The sequence below is a fragment of the Lynx rufus genome, unplaced genomic scaffold (genome assembly GCF_022079265.1).
Source record: "Lynx rufus isolate CCGP_SWC_20201006 ecotype Redwood Valley unplaced genomic scaffold, mLynRuf1.p SCAF_17, whole genome shotgun sequence".
In the NCBI taxonomy this organism is placed as follows: domain Eukaryota; kingdom Metazoa; phylum Chordata; class Mammalia; order Carnivora; family Felidae; genus Lynx; species Lynx rufus.
Genome location: NW_025814831.1, coordinates 28,662,817 through 28,686,151, shown reverse-complemented (window position 1 = coordinate 28,686,151; position 23,335 = coordinate 28,662,817). Strand labels below are relative to the sequence as shown.

At 39.1% G+C, this 23,335-nt stretch overlaps 2 protein-coding genes across 8 annotated transcripts in view; one reads left to right on the top strand and one right to left on the bottom strand.

Annotated features, from left to right (window-relative positions):
* The window catches only part of AREL1 (apoptosis resistant E3 ubiquitin protein ligase 1), a 48,820-nt gene extending 44,853 nt beyond the window's left edge, over window positions 1-3,967 (bottom strand). For 3 of the 5 annotated variants that reach the window (XM_047080362.1, XM_047080367.1, XM_047080368.1), the window contains exon 1: window positions 3,832-3,967. The gene's annotated coding sequence lies outside the window, so the exon portion shown is untranslated. Of the gene's footprint in view, window positions 1-1,091; window positions 1,180-3,831 lie in introns of all 5 variants that reach the window. The other 2 variants (XM_047080364.1, XM_047080363.1) reach the window with 2 other exon arrangements.
* A 54-nt stretch (window positions 3,968-4,021) lies between these two features.
* FCF1 (FCF1 rRNA-processing protein) lies at window positions 4,022-18,107 on the top strand. 3 transcript variants are annotated; one of them, XM_047080358.1, is made up of 8 exons: window positions 4,022-4,088; window positions 4,395-4,462; window positions 6,246-6,317; window positions 6,914-7,062; window positions 11,091-11,163; window positions 15,491-15,578; window positions 17,025-17,119; window positions 17,828-18,107. In XM_047080358.1, the coding sequence occupies exons 1-8, from the start codon at window positions 4,086-4,088 to the stop codon at window positions 17,874-17,876; spliced, it is 597 nt and encodes a 198-aa protein (XP_046936314.1). In that variant the 5' UTR covers window positions 4,022-4,085; the 3' UTR covers window positions 17,877-18,107. The 3 variants fall into 3 exon arrangements, with proteins under 3 accessions (XP_046936314.1, XP_046936317.1, XP_046936315.1); XM_047080361.1 differs by lacking the exon at window positions 4,022-4,088 and adding an exon at window positions 4,140-4,264; XM_047080359.1 differs by lacking the exon at window positions 4,022-4,088 and having other exon boundaries at window positions 4,140-4,462.
* Window positions 18,108-23,335: the final 5,228 nt, after the last annotated feature.

The window sequence follows — 23,335 nt, the reverse complement described above, 5'->3', positions numbered from 1 at the left end:
TATCCTTGCAACTTCTCTGTAAATCTAAGATTATTCCAAAATAAAATGTGGTTTTTAAAAAATTACATCTTGTTCACACTTTATATTCTTATTCTTCCTAGGATTCTGATCATGCCACTTTAATCCCTACCCCAATCCAGGTAATGCTTGGTTAAAACACTTGTTTTCAAATCCTTTTCAATCTTTTCCATAAACCATTTATGCAGCCCAGCTTCCTCAGCAAGACTTGAAAAATTAGCTCATACATACAATGGGGGGGGGGGGGGGGCCTTGGAGTGGAACCTCTCTAAGTGGACAAAAGGGGGTTAAAATAACCTGGGCTAGATCTCTGGATAAGAGCAAGGGGAACCTGCAGAAAATGTATGTTGTATATTATTAGATTACCTTTACCTGAACTCTGGCCAAAAATAACGAATAGAAAATACAATGAACAGATACTGACTACCAGCATCTCAACACCAACAGGCAAACTGCACTGAAATGATGCTGCATCTAGAAGTTCCAAAAAAAACATGGTGCAAATTATTCAACTATTCAAGGCAAAAATTCATATTAAAATCGTATGGCATTGTTCAATTCAGGCTAGTGTTTACCGTGACTGTTTGGTTTCTTACAACTAAATGAACACTCTATTAAACCACATTTGTAGAACAGGCTTCAAGAGTTCCACCAGGAAAACATCATGGTGATTCAACACCGTATCAAGGCTTCAGGCATGCGCAGGCGCGCACACACTGACGCATGCGCACATTTACATACACGCGAACTACAATCAGGCTTAACAACCTCACAAGTTTGAAAACTACTGTATACAAGAAAATTAGTAAAGGGTAAACATTCATGAACGCTTCAAAAAAGAAACCAAAGAGAACTGAAATTCAAACCTAAGCTATTTAATGACTAAAGTCATTTAAAAAGTAAAATGATACACTAGAACCCATTCAGTTCATAAAGTCTGATTTGTTATAGGGTACGTTGTAATATTAAAACGGTATGTGTAATATATATTACACAACGGCACTCCAACCTGGACCACTTCCATAAAAATGAACAGGCAGAATAACTCTTATAAAATAGTTCAATTTACATACCTCTGTTGAACCACCTACCATAATTGATCTGTTCACAAGTCTGTCTCCAACACAGGCCTGAGCTCTTGAAGAGTACCCAGCACACTGCCTAGGGCAGAACAGGCCCTTGTTAAGTGCCTTCTGAATGAATGAACATACAGCGGACCTCTGAGGTATCTTTGCAATCCCAATTCAGTATCGGTATCTTAGGGGCAGAAGATGCTGTACAACATGCGATATTTTTAGGAGGCGGCCAAGTAAACAGAAAAATAATTAATAACAAGTAATGCTGGGGGAAAGAACTCAGTATCACATGAGACATAAAAATAAGTGTAAAAACTGTAACTTGAAAATGAAGAAAATATCTGTGCATTATTTTTTTCCCCTTGATGGCCACAAAAGTGAATCTACCTTTAACTTTCTAACATTGAAATACAAGCGTTTTAAAGGAATCTTTCATTATCCATAATTTTATAAAGAAATTTGTTATTAAATTAGTAAGTTAGACCAATTAGTGAATGGAATGAATTCCAAGCCCAATTATGTGTTCAAAACTGTGGGTTGAATGCCTTAAAAAATTCTTTCAAGATTGCAGAAAAGTACAAAACAACCCTCTTGACTGCTGAGAAGGACTAAAACCATTTCTTTTTCTCACAAGTATGTAATCAAAAGCAATTACTTTCTGCTCCCACCCAACACAAAGCAACACCATCTCCCCACTCCCATCACCATCAAAACATGCTATAGAGCATCTCAGTACTTTAACCTTAGGCTATAAGAATCCCAGAATGCGATAAAATTACAATTCAACAAAAACATTTTTCTAAGTATGCTCTCATTCCCTGGGGTGTTCCTTCACTAACATTGCTCCCTCTCAAGTATTAACAAACAAGGAAGCCAGAAAATTCTCAGAACAGATATTACAAACTGCTTTTTAAAAAAATTGTTATTGTTCATGGATTCCAATATTCATCATACACATTACCAGGAGAGTGTTCTGTCAGTTCTTCTGCAAACTACTATTTAATTATTTGCAATTTTCCCTCTGAACCTATCTATAATACTGATCAGTATCCAAATGTTTAAAATAAACTGATCGTGTTTGCTTAAAAAGGTTATTGCCTAAGCACCAAGAGGTTCTAATGCATTGAAAAAGTGGTAGCTCTCAGTTCTACCCACGAATGACAGCTTGCAGACAAGCTGTCTCAAAGAGATTAGGGACTTTTAGTGATCGCAAATGGGGTAAAGCAGGAGGCACATACAGTATCTGTAGATGGTTCAATGATAAAACTGTTTCAACATAAAAAATTTGGAGCCTACGAAGTCAGGTATGTGAACTACAAAGCTATTAAATGCCTGGAAGCCCAAAAGAAAAAGGAGAAGAAGGAAGAAAACTGTGCCTATACACAAATCAACACGAGAAATCACCCTGCGGTTGAACTTTCCAAGAACTGAAAACTTTATAAGGTTCTTGTGGATATCAACACATTTCAGGTCCAAAACAATGGGTATGTGTACCCATTGTTATCCAAATTGCATTAAAATACAATTGGCATAAAATTCAAATACCACCACATGTTGGAAGACGCACAATGAAAATAACAGGGTTTATTTGTGGTGGATATTGTTCTAGGGACTTCACATTTTTATTCATTTAGCTCTGATAACATTCCTATAAGACAGGTTCGACTGAGATTATCTCCACTTTATAGATGAAGAAACTGAGGTACAGATAATGTCATACAGCTAGTAAGAAGCAGAGCGAGGATTTAGAGCCAGCTCCATTAGTCAGACTCCAAAGTTCATGTTAACCAATACGCTATGTTTCATACTAAGAGCTATGCAAGGGCCAGCTTTTTTTTTTTTTTAACCTAATAACCTTTTTGGATTTCAAATGCAAGGACAGCTTTGTGCAATAAGAAAAGCACAGGCTTTGGAATTAAATCAAACTCGAACAAACCTCTGAATACAGTTGGAGCCTCGGCTTCCCCACATGTAAAAGGAGGGTACTCAAGTTATCGTTAAGGTCAAAGAAGGTAACATAATTAAAGTGCCACGTACGGTATACAAGATAGGAGTTCTTAACCTTAAGTTCACAGACCCTAGAATGTCCACAGATGGGCTTCGGAATCTCTGAGTCTCACCGATTGTATGACAAATGTATGTGTACCCATTGTTTTAAAAGAATTGTCCCTGGCCTTCCACAAAGCTTCAAGGGGGTACGTGATCTCCAAAAGGTTAAAAATCACCAAAGTGCACAGCAGCTACTCAAAAAAATTGAAGTTCTCTTCCCCTTCTTATTCTCAAAACCTCTCCCTTTTCCAGTAAGGGTGACGCACCAAATCCTCCCAATAAATGGCAATTATTCTCCCACCATTTTCCTGGCTTGGTAATTAGTAACATATGCAAGCTTATGCTCCAATTTTCTGGAGAGAGTCTAAAAAAGGCCCTCAAACGATGATTCATCCCCCTCTGCACCGAAACGAATACACGGTATTTACTCGAGAGAATCTGGAGAATCGTCCACCTAACTGCACGAAGCACCATGTCAGCTAGGAGAACCAGGTAGGTACGACAGCCTCCCAGTTGCAACGTAGAGACCTGACACCCCAGCGCTGAGGGATGAGGAGAATGTATTCCAAACTACTGGGAAACCCAGAATTCCGTCCCCCCCTACCCCAGTCCTGCCTCTCTGGAACTCTAGTGCCGGCAGGTCCTCGGGCACTGCGCCGGACTAGAGTGGTGGAGGAGAGAACGTTACCCCAGCAGCGCGGCGGAGTCCCAGCTCGGCTGCTCCGGGAGGCGGCGGCAGCACCCGGCGCAAAACCGGCCCAAGATCCTCCCCCGAGAGACCCCAGTACAGATCACCGCTCAGGCTGGGAACCGGCTCCAGGCTTTTCCGTTTCCCAAAGCGACTTCCGCTTCCGGGCTAGCCTTTGCCGGAAGCAGTATTTGGATGACGCAAAAATGTCGCGCCGTTGGTGATTCCGGAAGAAACAAGAGTGCGGCGTGAACATGGTGCGAGGAGGGTCCGGGAAGAGACTTTGTCAGACCACATCTTGGGTGGAGATAGAGCCAGTCAGCAGTTAGCTAGATTTCCTCCGCATTACCCTTAATTATTTTCGTTCTGACTGTAGTTCTTAAACCGCTCTGAGCGGTGCCCGTTGTGCTCTAGCGAGTGGGAAGAGGGCCAGGTGGGGCACAGAGGCTAAGAGGTGCTGGGTGTTTGAGGGAAGAAGGGAAAGGGATGGAAAAAGACGAGCAAAAACTCAAGAAGATGCAATGTGTTTCCAGCTCTTTTAAATGTAAAATTTCTATTTCAAGGGGAAGCAAAAGAAAGCAAGAAAGTATGCGACCATGAAGCGAATGCTTAGTCTCCGAGATCAGAGGCTGTGAGTATCTGGAATCAATCTATATCCAAAGATAGCAGAGTTAGGAGGGGATAAGTAGTAAAAGTTTTTGTTGTTATTTTGTGCTTACGTTTCAAAGTATTGTGTCTTGGATGTATATAGCATAGGGTACTAGGAAAGTGTGTAACAGCCATTTAGATCCTGAGCGATTACACTGGGGAAGGGGATGGGAACTAAACATTTCTGAAGTGTTCGCTGTTCCACTGTTTTTGTATACTTCATCTGCCATATCACATTTAAGCCTCCTGAAAGCTTGGTAGGATTATCTTTTCATGTTTTTGCCATTACACTACTACATTCCTCCCAGGGGTGGGGGGAATGTTTGTTAAAATGGTTGAAAGATGGTGAGGTCAGAGACCATGTTTATCTTGTGTCCCCAGCACCTGCCACTTAAATGGTTCTGAAAGAAAGAGTAGGAAAACACCTAGACTTCTCCGTTTTATAAATCGTACCAGAATCCACACCACTGAGGGAGAGTGGAATCATGTTCCCTATTGTAAGCTTCCCTGCTTCAGTGAAGAATAGACAAAGTTATTCAGTAAAGACTGGTCTTGGGGTGCCTGTCTGGCTCAGTAAGCAGTGGAGCATGGGGCTCTTGATCTCGGGGCCATGAGTTCCACTCCCACATTGGGCCTAGAGCTTACGAGAAAGAAAGGAAGGAAGGGAAAGGAAAGAAAGAAAAGAAAGACTGGTCTTCATCGTGTTTAATAGCATTTGAACAAAGGAATGGCTTTCAGAGTTATTAAACTGTATTCTCTGGGGTGCCTGGGTGGCTTAGTTGGTTAAGGGTCAGACTCTGGATTTGGGTTCAGGTCATGATCTCACAGTCTGTGGGATCAAGTCCCATGTCGGGCTCTGTGCTGACATTGCAGAAACTGCTTGGGATTCTCTCTCTCCCTCTCTCTGCTCCTTCCCTGCTCGCACTCTCTCTCTTTCAAAATAAACATTTAAAAAAATTGTATTCTCAGCCTTTGGTTTGTATTTATTATGTGATTTTTAGGGAATTTGCCTCATTGATAATATTTTATTTGCAGTTAAGGGGTAAATTTTATGTATGTATTTTTTTACATTTTAGCCTTTTATAAGAGGCATATGGAGGAAACTTTTTCCTCCTACTTTTGGAGCATTTAAGTCTTCAGAAGGTAAATGTCAGCCTGTTTCTCCACTGCACTGAAGTGGGTTTTGATCCTTGATATGAAGAGCTTCTGACAAAGAAATAATAGATAACAGTATAATGTCTGTTTACTCATTGACAATTTTTATAGATTATTGGCTAGAGATTTTTAAATTTCATAGTGTTTAACTGATTATGTTACTTCCAGCCTATTTCCCACACAGTTATTTGTGCTTAGAAAGTTTATGTTGATGTAAACATAAAGACGTCTCAGGGGCACCTCAGTGGCTCAGTCAGTTAAGCATCCAACTTCGGCTCAGGTCATGATTTCATGGTTCGTGGATTTGAGCCCTGCCTTGGTCTCTGTGCTGACAACTCAGAGCCTGGAGCCTGTTTCAGATTCTGTGTCGCACTTGCGCTCTCCCTCTCTCTCTCTCTCTCTCTGCCCCTCCCCCATTTATGCTCTGTCTCTCTCAAAAATGAATAAATGTTAAAAAAAAATTTTTTTAAGTTACAAAGCAGAATTTCCTCTGTAGACCAAAACAAAACAAAACAAAAACAACACCTCAGAAACTTTAAATTTTACATGAGGTTATAACTGCTATGATTTTTTTCTTCTCTCTTGCACTTAATTTGCTCTCTTTCTTCCAGTAAAGAGAAGGATAGATTGAAACCTAAAAAGAAAGAAAAGAAAGATCCCAGTGCACTCAAGGAAAGAGAAGTGTAAGTAATCAAAAATTTCAAGTTTCCTTTAGAAGAGACATTTTAGAACCATAGAACTGTTAGAAATCCAGGCTTTCCCTGAGCTGATTTGCTCAGTCATTTGTAAATCTGGCACAGCTGTGCAAATGAAAGTCATGTTGCTGAACATGTATCAATTCCAGTGGTTGGTGAACATGTATCGATTCCAATTTCATGGAGCAATAAATTTCCTCTAAATCTTGGCGATTAGATCTAAAATTACTAATTTTTTCTTCCCCAAGATCTTTGAAAAGAAACAATTGTTGTTGTTTAACACACCAGCATTTTGATGAAAGAATGTATCACCAAAAATAGTAAGGACAGAATTTCAGAATAAAGTCATTCCTTTTAAATAAATACACTTGATGAAACTTCATCATATTTTCCTTATTTTCTCATTTTGCCCTAGATTGGCAATGGATATATCATCACAGGATTTATTAGGATTTATTTCCAATGAATAGGGAAAAAGGAGCTTAATCTATAGCAAACTGTTTGAAGCAGAGACTTCATTTGCATTGTTAATATCAAAATATCAATGTAGACATTATTTTGTGTTTTGTATGTTCTTCCCTCAGCCCCCAACATCCTTCCTGCTTATTCTTCCAATATAACACACAGCTGGGCCCACCTTACCACATCCTGGTTGATACCAACTTTATCAACTTTTCCATTAAAGCCAAACTTGACTTAGTACAATCAATGATGGACTGTCTGTATGCCAAGTGTGAGTATCATACATTTGCCTTTCTCTGATGTTTTAGAGAATAATTATATTTACCCAAATACATGAAGGGAATGGGGTCCTAGTTAATTGGATTTCTAGCCATTGCTCACCATAGCAATGACCATTTTCAGTAAATTGAAATACAATGCAGATTTGACTGGGAACAATTAAACTTTCACAATTCAGAAAACACTTAGCCTGCTTTGACCATTGTTGTGGACATCAATTTTGAACATAGGATGGGAATTTTTTGTTTCAGAGTTCATTTTAAAATTTTCGCTAAATGAAAATTTATTACATTATTTTACATTAAGGAGGAAACATGCTCCATTCCACTCTAGTGTGGAAAAGCTAAATAAGGTATTTTGCCATTTATGATCACAGAACTAGAAGTGATGCTGGTTTATTCATTTTGGCCACAAAGGACTGGAATAGGTTTATTTGTACCACAAAGGACTGGAATAGGTTATTTACACCTTGGTATGCAGTTTACCATTAGTAGATTTCCCTTGTGTTTAGGTGTCCCCTCCTTCAAGTGATCTTCCTTCACCACCGTGAGTAGTAAGAAGAAAGTCTAAGCCATGTGTACAAGGGAATAACTTCCTAATAGTGAGATCTGTTGCGTTTTGTGGTGGGTTTATGTTTATATATTTTCCAGTCATCTAGTTAAAGGTGCAAATGAATATTAGGCTTATGCTTTGCCGTAAGAATAAATCAAAGGAAAAAATTTTCACCTCCTTCTTTAATTTTTAAAAGATGCTATATAATGAATAATAGTTGTAGACTTATAGTAATGTAAATTTTGTTTATAGATTTATTAAAAATAATAAGTTGGGAAGATGACGTAAGGAATGTGATGTAAGATGCATTCTTCAAATGCCCTAAAATTAATAAACATAAAAGTGACTGCATATTTTTATTATATCAAGATATGAAGGTAACCACCAAATGAGAAAAACAGCTAATGAAGTAAAATAGTGGTCTGTGAGGATTAGAATTGGTGGGGTGGGAAAGCATCGGGGAACAGCAATTTTTTCATACGGATGTCTGTGTTCCAGTCTTCTGTGTAACATAATACCCCAAAGCAAAGTTTGAAGAAATATTCAAGAACAATACAAATCCAGTTACCTAGGAGATTCTTTAACTGTTTTTAAAGCTCTGGCTACTTAATTGTTCCTCATTTGCCTTTATACCTGAAGGAAGACTTTTATTTTCTTCCTCCCTTGAAGATGCCCCTTTGACCTTTCCATAGCTCCTGGTCCCTTTTCTGCCTGATGTTCCAATGAGGGAGGATAAGTTAGCTTTCCATCAGCTTTCTTTTCTGTCCATGAGTCCTCTTCCCTGTTACCTTCCCTTTCTTGATAGTCATCTTCCTGGGCCTCCTTTCCTGCTCCAGAAGCAAGCCCTTGCTTGTTTCACTGCTGTATGGCTCTGAAATTGATCCTCTCAAGGTGCGTATTGCTCTCTGAATCCATGACTGTCTGATCTTGCTGATTTCAGATCTCCATTTTACTGATTTTCTTCTGGACATGGTACTTCACTTGAAAATTTCTTAACTGTGTACACATCCAAAAATATCTCTGTACTTATAAAAAAAAATCTAGCATAAAAAAATTAAAGCTTCCTCTATGCCTTTTCTCAGAGAGGAGCAGTTTTTAAAAAAATTTTTTTTAAATTTTTATTCAGTTTTTTAAGAGTCAGAGAGAGACAGAGTGGGAACGGGGGAGGGGCAGAGGGAAAGAGAGACACAGAATCCGAAGCAGGCTCCAGGCTCCGAGCTGTCAGCTCAGAGCCCGACACGGGGCTCAAACTCACGAACGGTGAGATCATGACCTGAGCCAAAGTTGGATGCTCAACGAACTGAGCCACCCAGGCGGAGAGGGGCAGTTTTTAAAAACTCATATATAGTCTCTGAAGTATAGGTAATTTTTGTTTGTTTTTTAAAATGGATCATAGATTTACTATTTATATTTGTGCCTTTTTAACAGTTTTGAGATATATTTCACATACCACTTAAAGCGTATGATTCAATGGCTTTTACCGTATTCAATTTTAGAACATTGTGTTACACAAAAAGAAACTCTGAACCCCTTAGCCATCATCCCCAACTTTTCAAATCTCCCTCCCCTAGATAACCACTAATTTGCACCCTGTCTCTATAGATTTGCCTATTTGGGACATTTCATTAAAATGAGATCATACAATATTTGGTCCTCTTCCATTTAGCATGTTTTCAAGTCTCATCCATGTTAAAGCCTCTTTCTTTTCATTATCAAATAATATTCTATTGTATGGCTAGATCACATTTTTTTAAGAATTTTTAAAAATTTTTTTAACGTTTATTTATTTTTTGAGAGAGAGAGGGAGACAGAGCATGAGCAGGGGAGGGGCAGAGACAGAAGGAGACACAGTATCCAAAGCAGGCTTCAGGCTGTGAGCTGTCAGCACAGAGCCTGACACGGGGCTCAAACTCACAGACTGCGAGATCATGACCTGAGCCAAAGTCAGACGCTCAATCAACTGAGCTACCCAGGAGCCCCTTGATCACATCTTATTCATCCATTTCTTCTTACTTTTTACATTGAACAATACTCTGGTTTCTCTTCAGATCAAATAAATCTTTTGCCTTTTACTTTTTACATTGAACACATATATCTTGAACCCTTTGCTGTATCAGTACGTATCCACTAGGACCTCATTCTTTTTTAAGCTTACAGAGTATTGTTTATATAATTTTCAAAAGCCAATATCCTATTAGATATTTGGATTACTTGCAGTTTTTACATTATTATAAATAAGGCTGTAGAGAATATCAGTGTGACTATATCTCTGTTAGGGTGGAGTAATTTTTGAAAAATATTTATTTTGAGAGGAGAGAGAAAAGGGGCGAGGGATAGAGAGAGAATCCCAAGCAGGCTCCACGCCGTCAGCACTGAGTCCTACTTGGGACTCCAACTCATGACCTGAGCCCATATCAAGAGTCAGGCACTTAATCTGCGGAGCCACTGATGCGCCCCCTAGGATACATTTCTAGAAGCTGTATTGCAGTATCAAGGGATATGTATATATTTTTTAATAGGTGTTGCAAAATTGCCCTAAAAGGGTAATACATATTTTTATACCTACGAACTTAGTGTGAGAATACCTGTCTCCTCAGTATTGGGTATTTTCCTTGTTTAGTCTTTGCCACTCTAATAGGAAGAAAGTGAAATCTTGTTTCAATTTATATCTCTTTAATTAGGAGTGAGATTGAGCACCTTTATGCTCTCCGACCATTGTATTTCTTCCTCTATGACCCAAAGTGTATAAACTGAAATGTAGCATGGTAGTTAAGAATCCAGTTGATAGCCTGACAGTCTCTGTTCAAATCTTGGCTTCACCATTTGCTTCTGCTTACTTCTTTGTGCCTTAGGTTCCCTATCTATAAAGTGGGGATGGTAATAATAATAATGCTACCTGATAGGTATTATTCTGAACATTAAATGAGATAAGCCTTGTGAAGTGCTTGGCACAGTGTCTGGGAATCAGCACATAACTTAAGCTATCATTATAAGGTCTCTGTATATTAAGGAAAGTAGCCCTTTGACAAATGTGTAGAAATATTTTTCCTAGTTTTTTTTTATTTTAATAAGACTGACAGCTGTCAAACAGAAGTTTTCTATTTTGATATGATCAAATGTACATTTTCTGATTAATTTCATGGTTTCTTTTGGCTCACATTTAAATTTTTTCCCATCTAGAATTTATTTGAATATAGAAAGAATGACGGGAATTCAACTTAATTTCTCTCCCAGATACATTTATGACACTTTAAGTGGTGTGGGGCTGGGACAGTTTTCTAGTTTCTTTATCAATAGAGATTTTATTTACCTCTGGTTCTTATTGTTCATTTCAGTATGCTTATTCTGCTGTGATTTCAGAAGCCTTATGGGTCTTTTAAAGACTTATAATGGGATGTAATTCAGGGAAAGTAAAACCAGTTTCTTTACAAGTTCTGTTATTAATCTGTATATTTTTTCCCCTGGCAGGTATCCCTTGTATAACTGACTGTGTAATGGCTGAAATTGAGAAGTTGGGGCAAAAGTATCGAGTGGCTCTAAGGTAGGAAGGAGCTGCTCTACATTTTGTTATACTGAAGATTCTTTTAACCATCCTCCATCTGTTTGCTGTCCAAAGATTTGTTGGATAATTAGTTTAAATAAAAATCATACAAAACTAGTTAACTATGATCAAGAAAGCAAACATGTGAAAGCTAGAGATTTTTAAACTGAAGCTTTTTGAATGAAGTTATTTAGTCATAGTAGTCTTGTGGGCCTCTTTTTAAGTTCTTCTAGATTTTCAATTAGAAAGTGTCTTTTTATTAGTTTGTTATCTAGATATCTCTTTTAGAATCTCATACGTAAACTGGTGGCTCAATTGGTTAAGTGTCTGACTTCGGCTCAGGTCATGATCTCATGGTTCATGAGTTCGAGCCCCATGTTGGGCTCTGTGCTGACAGCTCAGAGCTTGGAGACTGCTTCAGATTCTGTGCCTCCCTCTCTCTCTGCCCCTCCCTTGCTCATATTTTCTCTCTCTCTCTCTCTCTCTCTCTCTCCCCCTCCCTCCCTCCCTCTCAAAAAAAAAAAAAAAAAAGGAATCTCACACATAAAGTATTCACATTCTAGGTTTTGAGCTTACTCTAGAAACTACACTTGAGTTAAACGTAGTGGTTCCCAGAGTATGGTCCCTGGACCCCTAGGAGTCCCAGAGACCTTTGCAAGGAGTTAACAATACTATTTTCACAATAGTAGGAAGACATTTTCTTTGTCACTGTGCTGACATTCGTACTGATGGCAGAAATGCTGGTGCCTTAGTGCCAATCAAGGCAATGGACCAAAATAATGTTAGTAGTCTTTGTGTTATTCTTCAGTGTCACTCATGACATTTAAAAACAAAAACAAACAAAAACCCAGGGTCACCTGGCTGGCTCAGTTGGTAGAGTATGCAGCTCTTGATCTCAGGGTTGTAAGTTGGATGTAGAGGTTACTAAAAAAACCAAAAACCCATAGTCGCTTAAGAATATCCTTGATGAGGGCTGCCTGGGTGGCTTAGTCGGTTATGCGTCCGACTTTGGCTCAGGTCATGATGTCACGGTTCGTGAGTTCAAGCCCTACATCGGGCTCTCTCCTGTCAGCACGGAGCCTGGAGCCTGCATCAGATCCTGTGTCTCCCTCTCTCTGCCCCCTCCCCTGCTCGTATGTGCAGTCTCTCTCCCTCCTGCCTCCCTCTCTCTCTCCCTCTCTCTGTCTCTCTCAAAGATAAGTAAACATTTTAAAAAAAATTTTTTTTAAAGAATATCCTTGATGAAGTATTAAAATTTGTTGATTTTGTTACATCTCGCCCCTAGGGTACATGTTGGTATTCCTTGTGATGAAGCGGCAAGTACGCCTCAAGCACTTCTGCTTACCAAAGATTGAAGCTTGTCTCAATGAGCAGCTCTTGTGTGCTTGTTGGAATTGTGGGCCAGACCAGCTGCTTTTCCATAGAGTGTCATTTTTACGTGAAGAATAACTGACAAACACTGGTTTTTCAGACTTCAGTGTTTAGCAGATAGTTTCTCGAAAATTAATGCAGTGAATCTGTCACTTCAAGGAAAACAGCTTACTGTATCATAATGAGAAAGTTCAGGCTTCCAAGTGAAAATTAGAGTTTTGGAAAACCATGAGCTTATCACATTCCCAATACTCAAGACCTTTCTGTTGAGACCAGTGAAGGTGTTGGGTGTGCTTTTTTTGATATTGTATAACTATATGTGTCAGTATTTGGAAGATTTGTGTGATTCGCTGAATCGCTATTTTCCAAATGATCAATATTGCAAATCAATATTGCAAAATCATGCCTGGGTGAAAGACTCATTCAGGGTCCAAGATATACCAGTGAATTTGTGTGTGTGTGTGTGTGTGTGTGTGTGTGTGTGTGTGAGTGAATGAATGAATGAGTGTGAGTGTGTGTGTGACCTTTTAGAGGTGTAAATTAGATACTATAAAATTCACCAAGTTTAATTGTATAATGTGATGGGCTTGGCAAATGTGTACAGTTATGGAACCACCATCATAGTCATTAAATAGAACATTCCCGTCAATCCAGAAGTATGATTCCATTTATAATGAAGTTCCAGGAAAGGCAAAACTATACTAATGGAATATAGACCAGTACCTGAAGCTGAGCGTGAGAAAAGTGCATCTGCAAAGGGACACAGGGAACTTTTTGTAGTGACGGAAATGTTCTGTATCTCAGGTGTGGAGATTCTGATGTGAATATATCAATTTGTCAAAACTAATCAAATTTTACATGTATAGTCAGTGAATTTTATTATATTTCACTTATACCTAATAAAGCTAACTTTTTTAAAGGCAAAGAAAAACAGGAACCTAATGTATAAGAGTGGTAGTGTTTTAGATGAATGGGCAAGTGATAAACTATTAAAATATTGATTATTCCTGTGGAAAGAAAGAAAACTGGGTTCTTATCTCACCTCTTTCACAAAAATCAATTCCAGGTAGATTAAGTATCTAGATTTTTATGGAAAATCTAGAGAACATCTTAGTGATTTCAGCGTGGGCAGGAATTTCTGTCCAAACCATAATGGAAAACGAATTAATCTGACTATATTGAGATTGAATACTACCGGTTAACAAAAAACAGCATAAACAAAGTGAAACGACAAGCCACAGATAGTGAGAAGGTATTAGTAACGCATATAATCAACAAAGGGCTTATTTTCAAAATTTATAAAAAACCACAAATCCATGAGACAAGGGCAAAATCCTTATTCGCAAGGAGATATCATTTCATACCCAGCTGATTGGCAAGAAATGAAGTCTGCTTAACGATGCCACGGATAGTTAAGACTGGGGGCAGTGAGGATTCTCATAAGGATGTAAAGTGGACAGTCACTTTGGAGAGCAGTTTGGCAGTGTCACTGCAAGAAGTTCTGTCTTCCCAGTCCTGTTTTCCTCTCCTCTGCATAAACGCTCTTCTCACCAGAAACATGGGCTCACTTTTCCCTGAACACCACTGAGCCATTTTATAGATGGTTGGTGCCCTGTTCGGAATGTGCCTGCCTTCACTTTGCTTGGAATGTTCTTTTGTCTTCATTTTGTTTAATCTCCATGTAATTTTTTTCAAAGTATACCAAATCCACAGTGACTTAGCTCCGACCTACTGCAACATGGAGTATTTTTCTTGCACTTGGTACCCATATGCTGCCTTGTATTTTTATTCAGCTTGTGACTCGTCATTATTATGTAATAGGAAGAACATGGCTCTCAGAATCACAGACTTGGGATTTTTCTTTTTCAAATTTGTAGGAAAGTAACATGTTTGATTTATTCATGGCAAACGAGATAAACATATGCATACAATAAAAGGTAAAAGTCCCCCTGTATATTCACACTTTGTCCATTTTTCTACCCTAAGAGTGACAACTGAGATGGGTTAGTAGATAGTGTATGTTTTTCCAGACTTTTTTTCTAAGACAATGCAAATGTAGAGAAAGACAGTGAAAGAGAGTTATATTTTCTTTTTTTTTTTTTTTAATTTTTTTTTTTAATGTTTATTTATTTTGGGGACAGAGAGACAGAGCATGAATGGGGGAGGGGCAGAGAGAGAGGGAGACACAGAATCAGAAGCAGGCTCCAGGCTCTGAGCCATCAGCCCAGAGCCTGACGCGGGGCTCGAACTCACGGACCGCAAGATCGTGACCTGAGCTGAAGTCGGACACTTAACCGACTGAGCCACCCAGGCGCCCTGAGAGTTATATTTTCTTAATTGAATCATACAGGTATATTGTTCCATGACCTGTTTTGTTTATTCAGCAATTTGAATTTTTTTGAGATTGTTAATTCAACAAGTCCTGCCATATCAGTACAGACAGCTCTACCTCCTTTTTTTTTTTTAGACAGGATGGGGCAACACAACGTATTTAACTTTTTCCCTTGCTGATGGATATTCAGATTATTTCCAGTTTTTCACTATTTAAAGTGTGCTGTAGTGACCATCCTTGTGCCTGTATTATTGCACATTTGTGGAAGACAACTTCTAAAAAGGAAATGGTTAGGTTAAAGTTGTTTGATTTTGAATCCTTGCTTCTCCCAGTTGTATACTTTGAACAAATTAATCTTTCTCAATCGGCTTCCTCATTTGTCAAATGGAAATATAATAATTCAGAGTCTTGTGAAGATTACATGACCTAAGGTGCACCAGCTGGCAGTAAGTTTTAATTCCCTTCTCTTTCTGTTGTCCTTCCAATTAGAAGATAAGCTGAAAGAGGAGAGGGGGGCCTTAAAATCGCCACATGGATCAAGTCACTCTTATTTCACAGATCAAGACTCAGAAAGTTATCCCATTGCCTGAGTATTTTTGTTAATCCAGTTTTGTAACCTTTTAGGATTGCCAAGGATCCAAGATTTGAACGATTACCATGCACACACAAAGGAACCTATGCAGATGACTGCTTAGTACAGAGAGTAACTCAGGTATCATCATTTAAATATTTACTTTGTGTTTCCCTTCATAGGAAGCATGGATGTCCTCATTTACTTAAGGAAGTGAGTTGGAAATGTATACTGTAACTGTAATGGAAAAATCGTAGGCTTGGGGAGGAGACACATGGGTTTCAAATCTCAGCACCTATGTTTATTGGGTGTGTGATTTGGGGCACTTACTGATTCTTTTTTTTTTTTTTTTTTTTTTTAATTTTTTTCAACGTTTATTTATTTTTGGGACAGAGAGAGACAGAGCATGAACGGGGGAGGGGCAGAGAGAGAGGGAGACACAGAATCGGAAACAGGCTCCAGGCTCTGAGCCATCAGCCCAGAGCCCGACGCGGGGCTCGAACTCCCGGACCGCGAGATCGTGACCTGGCTGAAGTCGGACGCTTAACCGACTGCGCCACCCAGGCGCCCCACACTTACTGATTCTTTATTCCACAAGTTGTCTCCATAAAATGCTGTAAGGGAATGAATGTACATATGATATCAGGTTTCACCTCCCTGTGAATCAAACATAATCCATTTCCATTATTCCCCATGCAGGAATTTTATTCCTTTCCACTGTGCCTAACCATGAATGTTTTTCAGTTACATCTGAGTCTGCCAGGGTGCTGTCTTACAAGGACCCTGGAATAACTAGGTTTTTGAGTCTTCCGTTCTGGCCTCCTTGTCGGCACCACAAAAACTTCTGCTATTGATTGTCCTTTCTAGAGCCCCTCTTTGCTGAAGATAATCATCTTCATCTAGTGACCACACTTCCATCCCTTTAGCGACTCCATCCCATGGGTAGAGACAGCATTTGCCTTAATCTCCCACAGCACAACTGACACCAGGCTACAACTCTTCTCAAAACGTAATGAGAGATTTGGGTATGACAGAAGTAAAATATGATACAACTGGCAGCCAAATGTTGTTGCTTTCAGAGCTGCTAGGCTCAAACTCGTCCTGGAGACCCTGTTATAGCTTCATGGCTAGGAAGTAGCCTGCCTCCACCACTACGAGGTCTCAGAGTAGGCCCAATCCCAGAGATTCCAGGAAAGGCGAAAGCTATGCCCTCTAATCTAACACATTTACTTGCCTTTGCATAGAGTCTCTTGGGGTGTTTCCCAAATAAGAAATTGTCTGTCTTAAATGTGCCCTAAATGTCTTCCACTTGTGAGACAAAAACCAGTTTGCAGCTTTTGAATAGTTTTTCTATCTTCTTCCCCTCAAGATTCTTAGAGCTACATTATCCCCAGGTAGCTTATTATTATATGTTTTGTAAGTAAGAGCTCCTAGATTATAGTAGCTACTCAACAAATTGTTATCACCTTTTCTTTGCTCTTTACTGTGAATATGAGTAATTCTCCAGATTAGCCAGTGTACCATTATCCAGTATCACAAAGTAATAGACTCAATGTGTGAATACTCAATGGGTGTCTCTTATTACAGCACAAGTGTTACATCGTGGCCACAGTTGACCGGGACCTTAAACGAAGGATCCGGAAGATCCCTGGAGTTCCCATCATGTACATTTCTAACCATAGGTGAGACTGTCTCTTGGGGAAGTGATTAAAAGTATATAGTGGATATCAGTTGAAAATGAGGTCAGGTTGCAGGAAGATTTGAAAGTGATTGTCGTATCAAATGCTTACGTAGTTATAGTTGAAGAAACGAGATGAAGTAACAAGAACGAGGGCAAAAGATAAAGCTAGGATTTAGGAATGAGACATTCGCATTGTTACAATAAGACTAGTAGAAGAAATAGATGTGCTTTAAATACAAAGCAGTAATTTAAATTAAGCTAATTTGTTTGGCCAGAGATATCTTTTTTTTTTTTTTTGAAAGCCTAGTAGTTGTGATTAGCGCTTTTTCTGGGAAACTAAAAGCTTATCAGAAAAAACAAAAACTGGTCTTTATCCTACTTGGATGTTCATGTTCCCATGTCAATGCTTTTCAACGTGGGAAGAGTGAGTACAACATAGTGGGAAGAATGGGCTGAGGAATTGGGCTTACCTGGACTCAGTGCCTGGTTCCCTCACTTGTTAACTTCCTGACTTTGAAGAATAAAGATAATATATTAAAGTCAGCATTTTGCTGTAAATCATTTATTATGATACCCCTTTGAAATGTTCCCACTGACAAAAAGGATTCATAGTGGGAAGATGACAGTGTTGTAGTCAATAAAGGGTGGGTTTTTAGGTGGGTTCTGGACCCACCTTTCTTACCAGTGTTAATTTTTTTGTCCTGATCAGGTACAACATTGAGCGGATGCCAGATGATTATGGAGCCCCTCGGTTCTAATTCTAACACTCCAAAGATAAGAGTTCCTCTGCCTTCCTTTACCAACTTTTTCTGTTGCCAGTTCATGTAGCAATACGCTGTAACATGAATTATTCTCCTTCTTACCCATTTGCTCTGTTATGAGCTGAGTATGGCTGAATACACTCACTTTTGATGTTGTTTTGAAATTGACATTTTGTATCATTTTGAATTTTGTTGCATCTTTTTATAAATCAGATGATTGCACACATAGTTTGATGCTTGTTATTTTATGTTGATCTACACAACAAATATTTATTAAGGTTATACTAGGTGCTTAATAAGGTATGGTCCTGCCAGCAAGACACTGGTATTATAGGGGAAAAGAGAAACATGTATATGAATAAATATAGTGTTGCCAGGTTACAAGTCAGAGGGAATAGACCTATATATGAGAAAAGAACGATTTCTTTCTACTTGGTTGGAACGGAGAGGGAGAAAAGGCTAGAGGAGTAATATTTGGCTTAATCTTTAAAAATGAATAGGTGCTTGGGGCACCTGGGTGACTCTGTCGGTTAAGCGTCCGACTTCGGTTCGGGTCATGATCTCGCTCGCGGTCCATGAGTTCAAGCCCCGCGTCAGGCTCTGTGCTGACAGCTCGGAGCCTGGAGCCTGCTTTGGATTCTGTGTTTCCCTCTCTCTCTGACCCTCCCCTGCTTGCTCTCTCTCTCTCTCTCTCTCTCTCTCTCTCAAAAATAAACATTTTTAAAACAGACTTTTTAAAAAACGAACAGGTGCTTGCCCAATATGTGAAGTAAAGAAGTTGAGGTGTAGGAAGCATAAGCATGAACAAAAGCATGGAGACATGGATGCTAATGGAATGACTGCTTGGCCTGCTCAGAAAACTACCAGAAGGTTTTTCTAATTAGAATATAGGGAAAGAGATCTATACCCGTATCTGAGGCTCCAGAGGTAGGAGGTGTCTGGGAGGGGGCCTTATATGACATGCTAAAGGGTTTGGACTTGAATGTGAGGTCAACAGGAAGTTAAATTAATTAAACTAAAAATGTGATTAAGGTGAATAACGTGATTAGATGTTTTAAATGATCACAAGGTAGCGTAAAAATAGACAAAGAGATCATTGAAATAGAATAGAAAGTCCATAAATTGATATATTTATGGCAAGTTGGTGTATTATCAAGGTAGTATTTCAAATCTGTGGGAAAAAGAAATTTTATTGGAAGGCCAAATAGTGTGGAGTAATTCTACTGGAGTTAGAATCCGGATTCCACCAGTTAATACTCTGTATGAGTTGGGCACACTACATAACCACGTGGTGTCTTCCTTGTTTCCTCTGAACAATGTGCTGTCTAATCCTCCAAACAAGCCTGATAAAGTGGGATTAAATCGAACAGTACATGCCACAAGTTAAGTGTTGTTCAGTAAGTGTCAGTGATTATTATATTATCATTATGGCCAGTTGGCTATCTATTTGAAAAAAGTTTTAGCATTCCTGCTTCATATCCTTCATGAGAAGATATTTCAAGTGGATCAAAGATCTAAACTTTTTTTTTTTTTTAAGCTATGGAAGTCTTAGGAAAAAAAAACACAAAAAAATGCATCTTCTCTTTGGATAGAATTTTTAAGTAAGGTAGAAAACGTAAAAGCCATAAAAGAAAAGGTTGGTAAGTGACTACATTAAAATTATGGATTTCTGTGCAAGGCAGCCCCTCAAACTTAAGACAAATGGCTGACCAAAAATTATAGATACCCGGTGAGACCCAGATTCTATTTTTTGGTTACTTATCGGTATTATACAGGTGATTTTCTTTAAAATACATGGTCAGTGTGATATAAGTGCATAAGTATAAATCTGTAAAGAAACGTTCACACATGGTGAAGTGTCTAGGAGGGTGTCTACTATACTGTTGGTAATAGAGAAAAATTGGAAAGAATGTAAATTTCCGTCAAGAGGATCTTAACTATGTTACATCTACACAGCTGACCCTTAGAACAATGCAGGGGTTGGGGGTTGATGCTCTGCACAGTTGAAAATCTGAGTATAACTTTTGACTCCCCCAAAATTTAACTACTAATAGCCTACTTTTAAGTGGGCTTTTTTTTTTTTAATTTTTTTTAACATTTATTCATCCTTGAGAGATGGAGAGAGACAGAGCATGAGCAGGGGAGAGGCCGAGAGAGAGGGAGACACGGAATCTGAACCAGGCTCCAGGCTCTGAGCTGTCAGCACAGAACGCAACGCGGGACCCGAACCCACAGACTGCAAGATCATGACCTGAGCCGAAGTCAGAAGCTTAACCGACTGAGCCACCCAGGTGCCCCACTAATAGCCTATTCTTGATTGAAAGCCTTATTGTTAACATATAGTCAATAAAAGTGTGTTTTGTTTATTGCCTGTATTCTATACTGTATTCTTACAATAGCATAAGCTAGAGAAAAGAAAATGTTAAGAAAATCATAAGGAAGAGAAAATATGTTGCTAATACCATATCAAAAAAAAAATCCACATATAAGTGGACCTGGGCAGTTCAAACCCATATTGTTCAAGGGTCAACTATACTATGGAATGTCACGTGCATTTAAAAAGAATGAAGTAGATGGGGCGCCTGGGTGGCTCAGTCAGTTAAGCACGGACTTTGGCTCAGGTCATGATCTTGCAGTTCCACAAGTTCGAGCCCTATGTCAGGCACTGTGCTGACAGCTATGAGCCTGGAGCCTGCTTCGGATTCTGTGTCTCCCTCTCTCTGCCCCTCCCCCGGCTCATGCTCTGCCTCTCTGTCTCTCAAAAATAAACATTAAAAAAAATTTTTTTTTTTAAAGAATGAAGTAGATTTAAAAATGGCAGAAGACTTGAATTCAAAGACAGTTCTTTAAAGAAGATACACAGATGGCCAACAAGCACATGAAAAGATGCTTAATATCACTAATCATTAGGGAGTGCAAATCAGAATCACTAGAAGATACCACTTCACACCTATTCAGACGGCTGTTAACAATAAGTAAATAAACAAGTATTGACGAGGATGTAGAGAAATCAGAACTGCTGTGCACCGTTAGAAATGTAAAATGGTACAGTGACTATGGAAAACAGGGTGGTGGTTCCCGAAAGAATTAAAAATCGAATCACCGTATGATTCAGCGATTCTGCTCCTGAGTATATACAAAAGAATTGACACAGGATCTTGAAGAGATATTTGCACACCCGTGTTCACAGCACTATTCACAATAGCCAAGAGATGGAAGCCACCTAAGTGTCCATCAACAGATGCATGAATAACCAAAATGTGGTATATACATACAATGGAATATTATGCAACCTGAAAAAGGAAGAAAATTGTGACACATGCTACAACAGGGATGAACCGTGAGGATGCTATTCTAGGTGAAATAAGATAGTCACCAAATGACAAAAACTGTGATTCCACTTATGTGAGGTACCAACAGTAACCAAATTCATAGAGACAAGGTAGGAAGGTGGTTCCCAGAGACTGGAGGGAGTGGAGAATGGGGAGTTTAATGGGTATGTAGTTTCAGTTTTCCAAGATAAAAAGAGTTGTGGAGATTGCACAACAATGTAAATACACTTTAAAAACATTGAACTATACACTTAAAAATGGCTAAAATGGGGGTGCCTGCGTGGCTCAGTTGGTTAGGTGTCCAACTCCTGATTTCAGCTCAGGTCATGATCTCAACGTTTGTGAGTTCACTCCCATCTGTCAGCACCAAGCCTGCTTGGGATTCTCTCTGCTCCTCCACCCCTCACGTTTTCTCTCTTTCTCTTTCTGTCTCTCAAAATAAATAAACTTAAAAAAATTAAAATGGCTAAAATGGTAAATTTTATGTATATTTTACCACAATTAATGATAATAGGAGCTATGTTACTTCCTGGAAACAACTACGACCTAATGTTAAGAAAAAGAAGCAACTTGTGGGATGTCTGGGTGGCTCAGTCGGTTGAGTGTCCGACTTTGGCTCAGGTCATGATCTCGTGGTTTGTGGGTTTACATTGGGCTCTGTGCTGACAGCTCAGAGCCTGGAGCCTAGTTCAGATTCTGTGTCTCCCTCTCTGTCCCTCCCCTGCTCGTGCCCTCTCTCTCTCAAAAATAAATAAACATTAAAAAAAATTTTTTTTTTAAAGAAAAAGAAGCAACTTGTAGAGGGGCACCTGTGTGGCTCAGTCAGTGAAACGTTCCGACTTCGGCTCAGGTCATGATCTCATGGTTTGTGAGTTCAAGCCCCGCATTGGGCTCTCTGCTCTCAGCACAGAACCTGCTTCAGATCCTCTGTCCCCATCTCTCTCTGGCCCTCCCCGGCTCATGCTCTCTCTCAAAAATAAATTAACATTTTTTTTAAAAAGCAACTTATAAGGGCGCCTGGGTGGCTCAGTCGGTTAAGTGTCCAACTTCAGCTCAGGTCATGATCTCACGGTCCGTGAGTTTGAGCCCCACATCAGGCTCTGTGCTGACGGCTCAGAGCCTGGAGCCTGCTTCAGATTCTGTGTCTCCCTCTCTCTCTGACCCTCCCCCATTCATGCTCTGTCTCTCTCTGTCTCAAAAATAAACATTAAAAACAATTTTTTAAATAAAAAATAAAAAAGCAACTTATAGAACAATTAGGTATGGCATGATACCTATTTTACTTTGTTTTAAACCACAAAAATATGTAAACTTATATGGCAGTATACATATATGGGTAGAAAAAGTTCTGAAAATAATTCTTTTCCTACCCTCCCTTCTCTGCTAACAGAATTCCTCTTAGAGAAAACCATTATTATAGGACTAGATTGTGGCTCATTCCTCCCCCAACACATAATATGGATGTTTCACCTCCTGGTTGGTCCAATGAAAATATTCTTACTCCCTTTGCTGCTGTGATTATTTCAACCCTGGGAGATCAAACGCAAGCCAATCAGCCTTAACCAGAGCTTTTACTGGAGAGTTGAGTTGCTCTTTTTCTCTGTGGGAGAATTGTTAGGTAATGTAAGCTTTGGAACTGAGTGATCATATTTGCCCTACATTGGAAAAGCTGACCTGGGTTTTACTTTCGTTGTATAGTCAAGCCTAATCCTAACTAATATAGGATGTATGTCTCTTCAACCAATGGAGAGAAAAAATAGAAAAAGGAAACTCAGTAATAAAAATAAAAAAAATTTTTTGTCAAAACCCATTGGACTGCACCACTGGAGATTTCAACATTTCACTATCTGTAAATCACAAAAGAAAAAAATTCAGACGAGGGAAGGAAAGAAGAAATAATGGTAAATAGAAAACATAAAGTAAGATGGCAGAGAAAAGTCCAAATGCACAGTTCTCATGATGAATGTGACTAGGTAAGTTTTCTTATTAAGACGAATGCACGGGTTGGATAGTTTTTAAGTTTTTTTGACTGTTTATTCATTTTTGAGAGAGAAACAGCATGAGTGGATGAGGGACAGAGAGAGAGAGGGAGACACAACTTGAATAAGGCTCCAGGCTCTGAGC

Excerpts from the sequence above, each read along its gene's own strand:
- FCF1 (XM_047080358.1), top strand. Across the intron at positions 4,463-6,245 it reads AGTCTCCGAGATCAGAGGCT|TAAAGAGAAGGATAGATTGA; the intron begins GTGAGTATCTGG and ends TCTTTCTTCCAG. Across the intron at positions 6,318-6,913 it reads GCACTCAAGGAAAGAGAAGT|CCCCCAACATCCTTCCTGCT; the intron begins GTAAGTAATCAA and ends TTCTTCCCTCAG.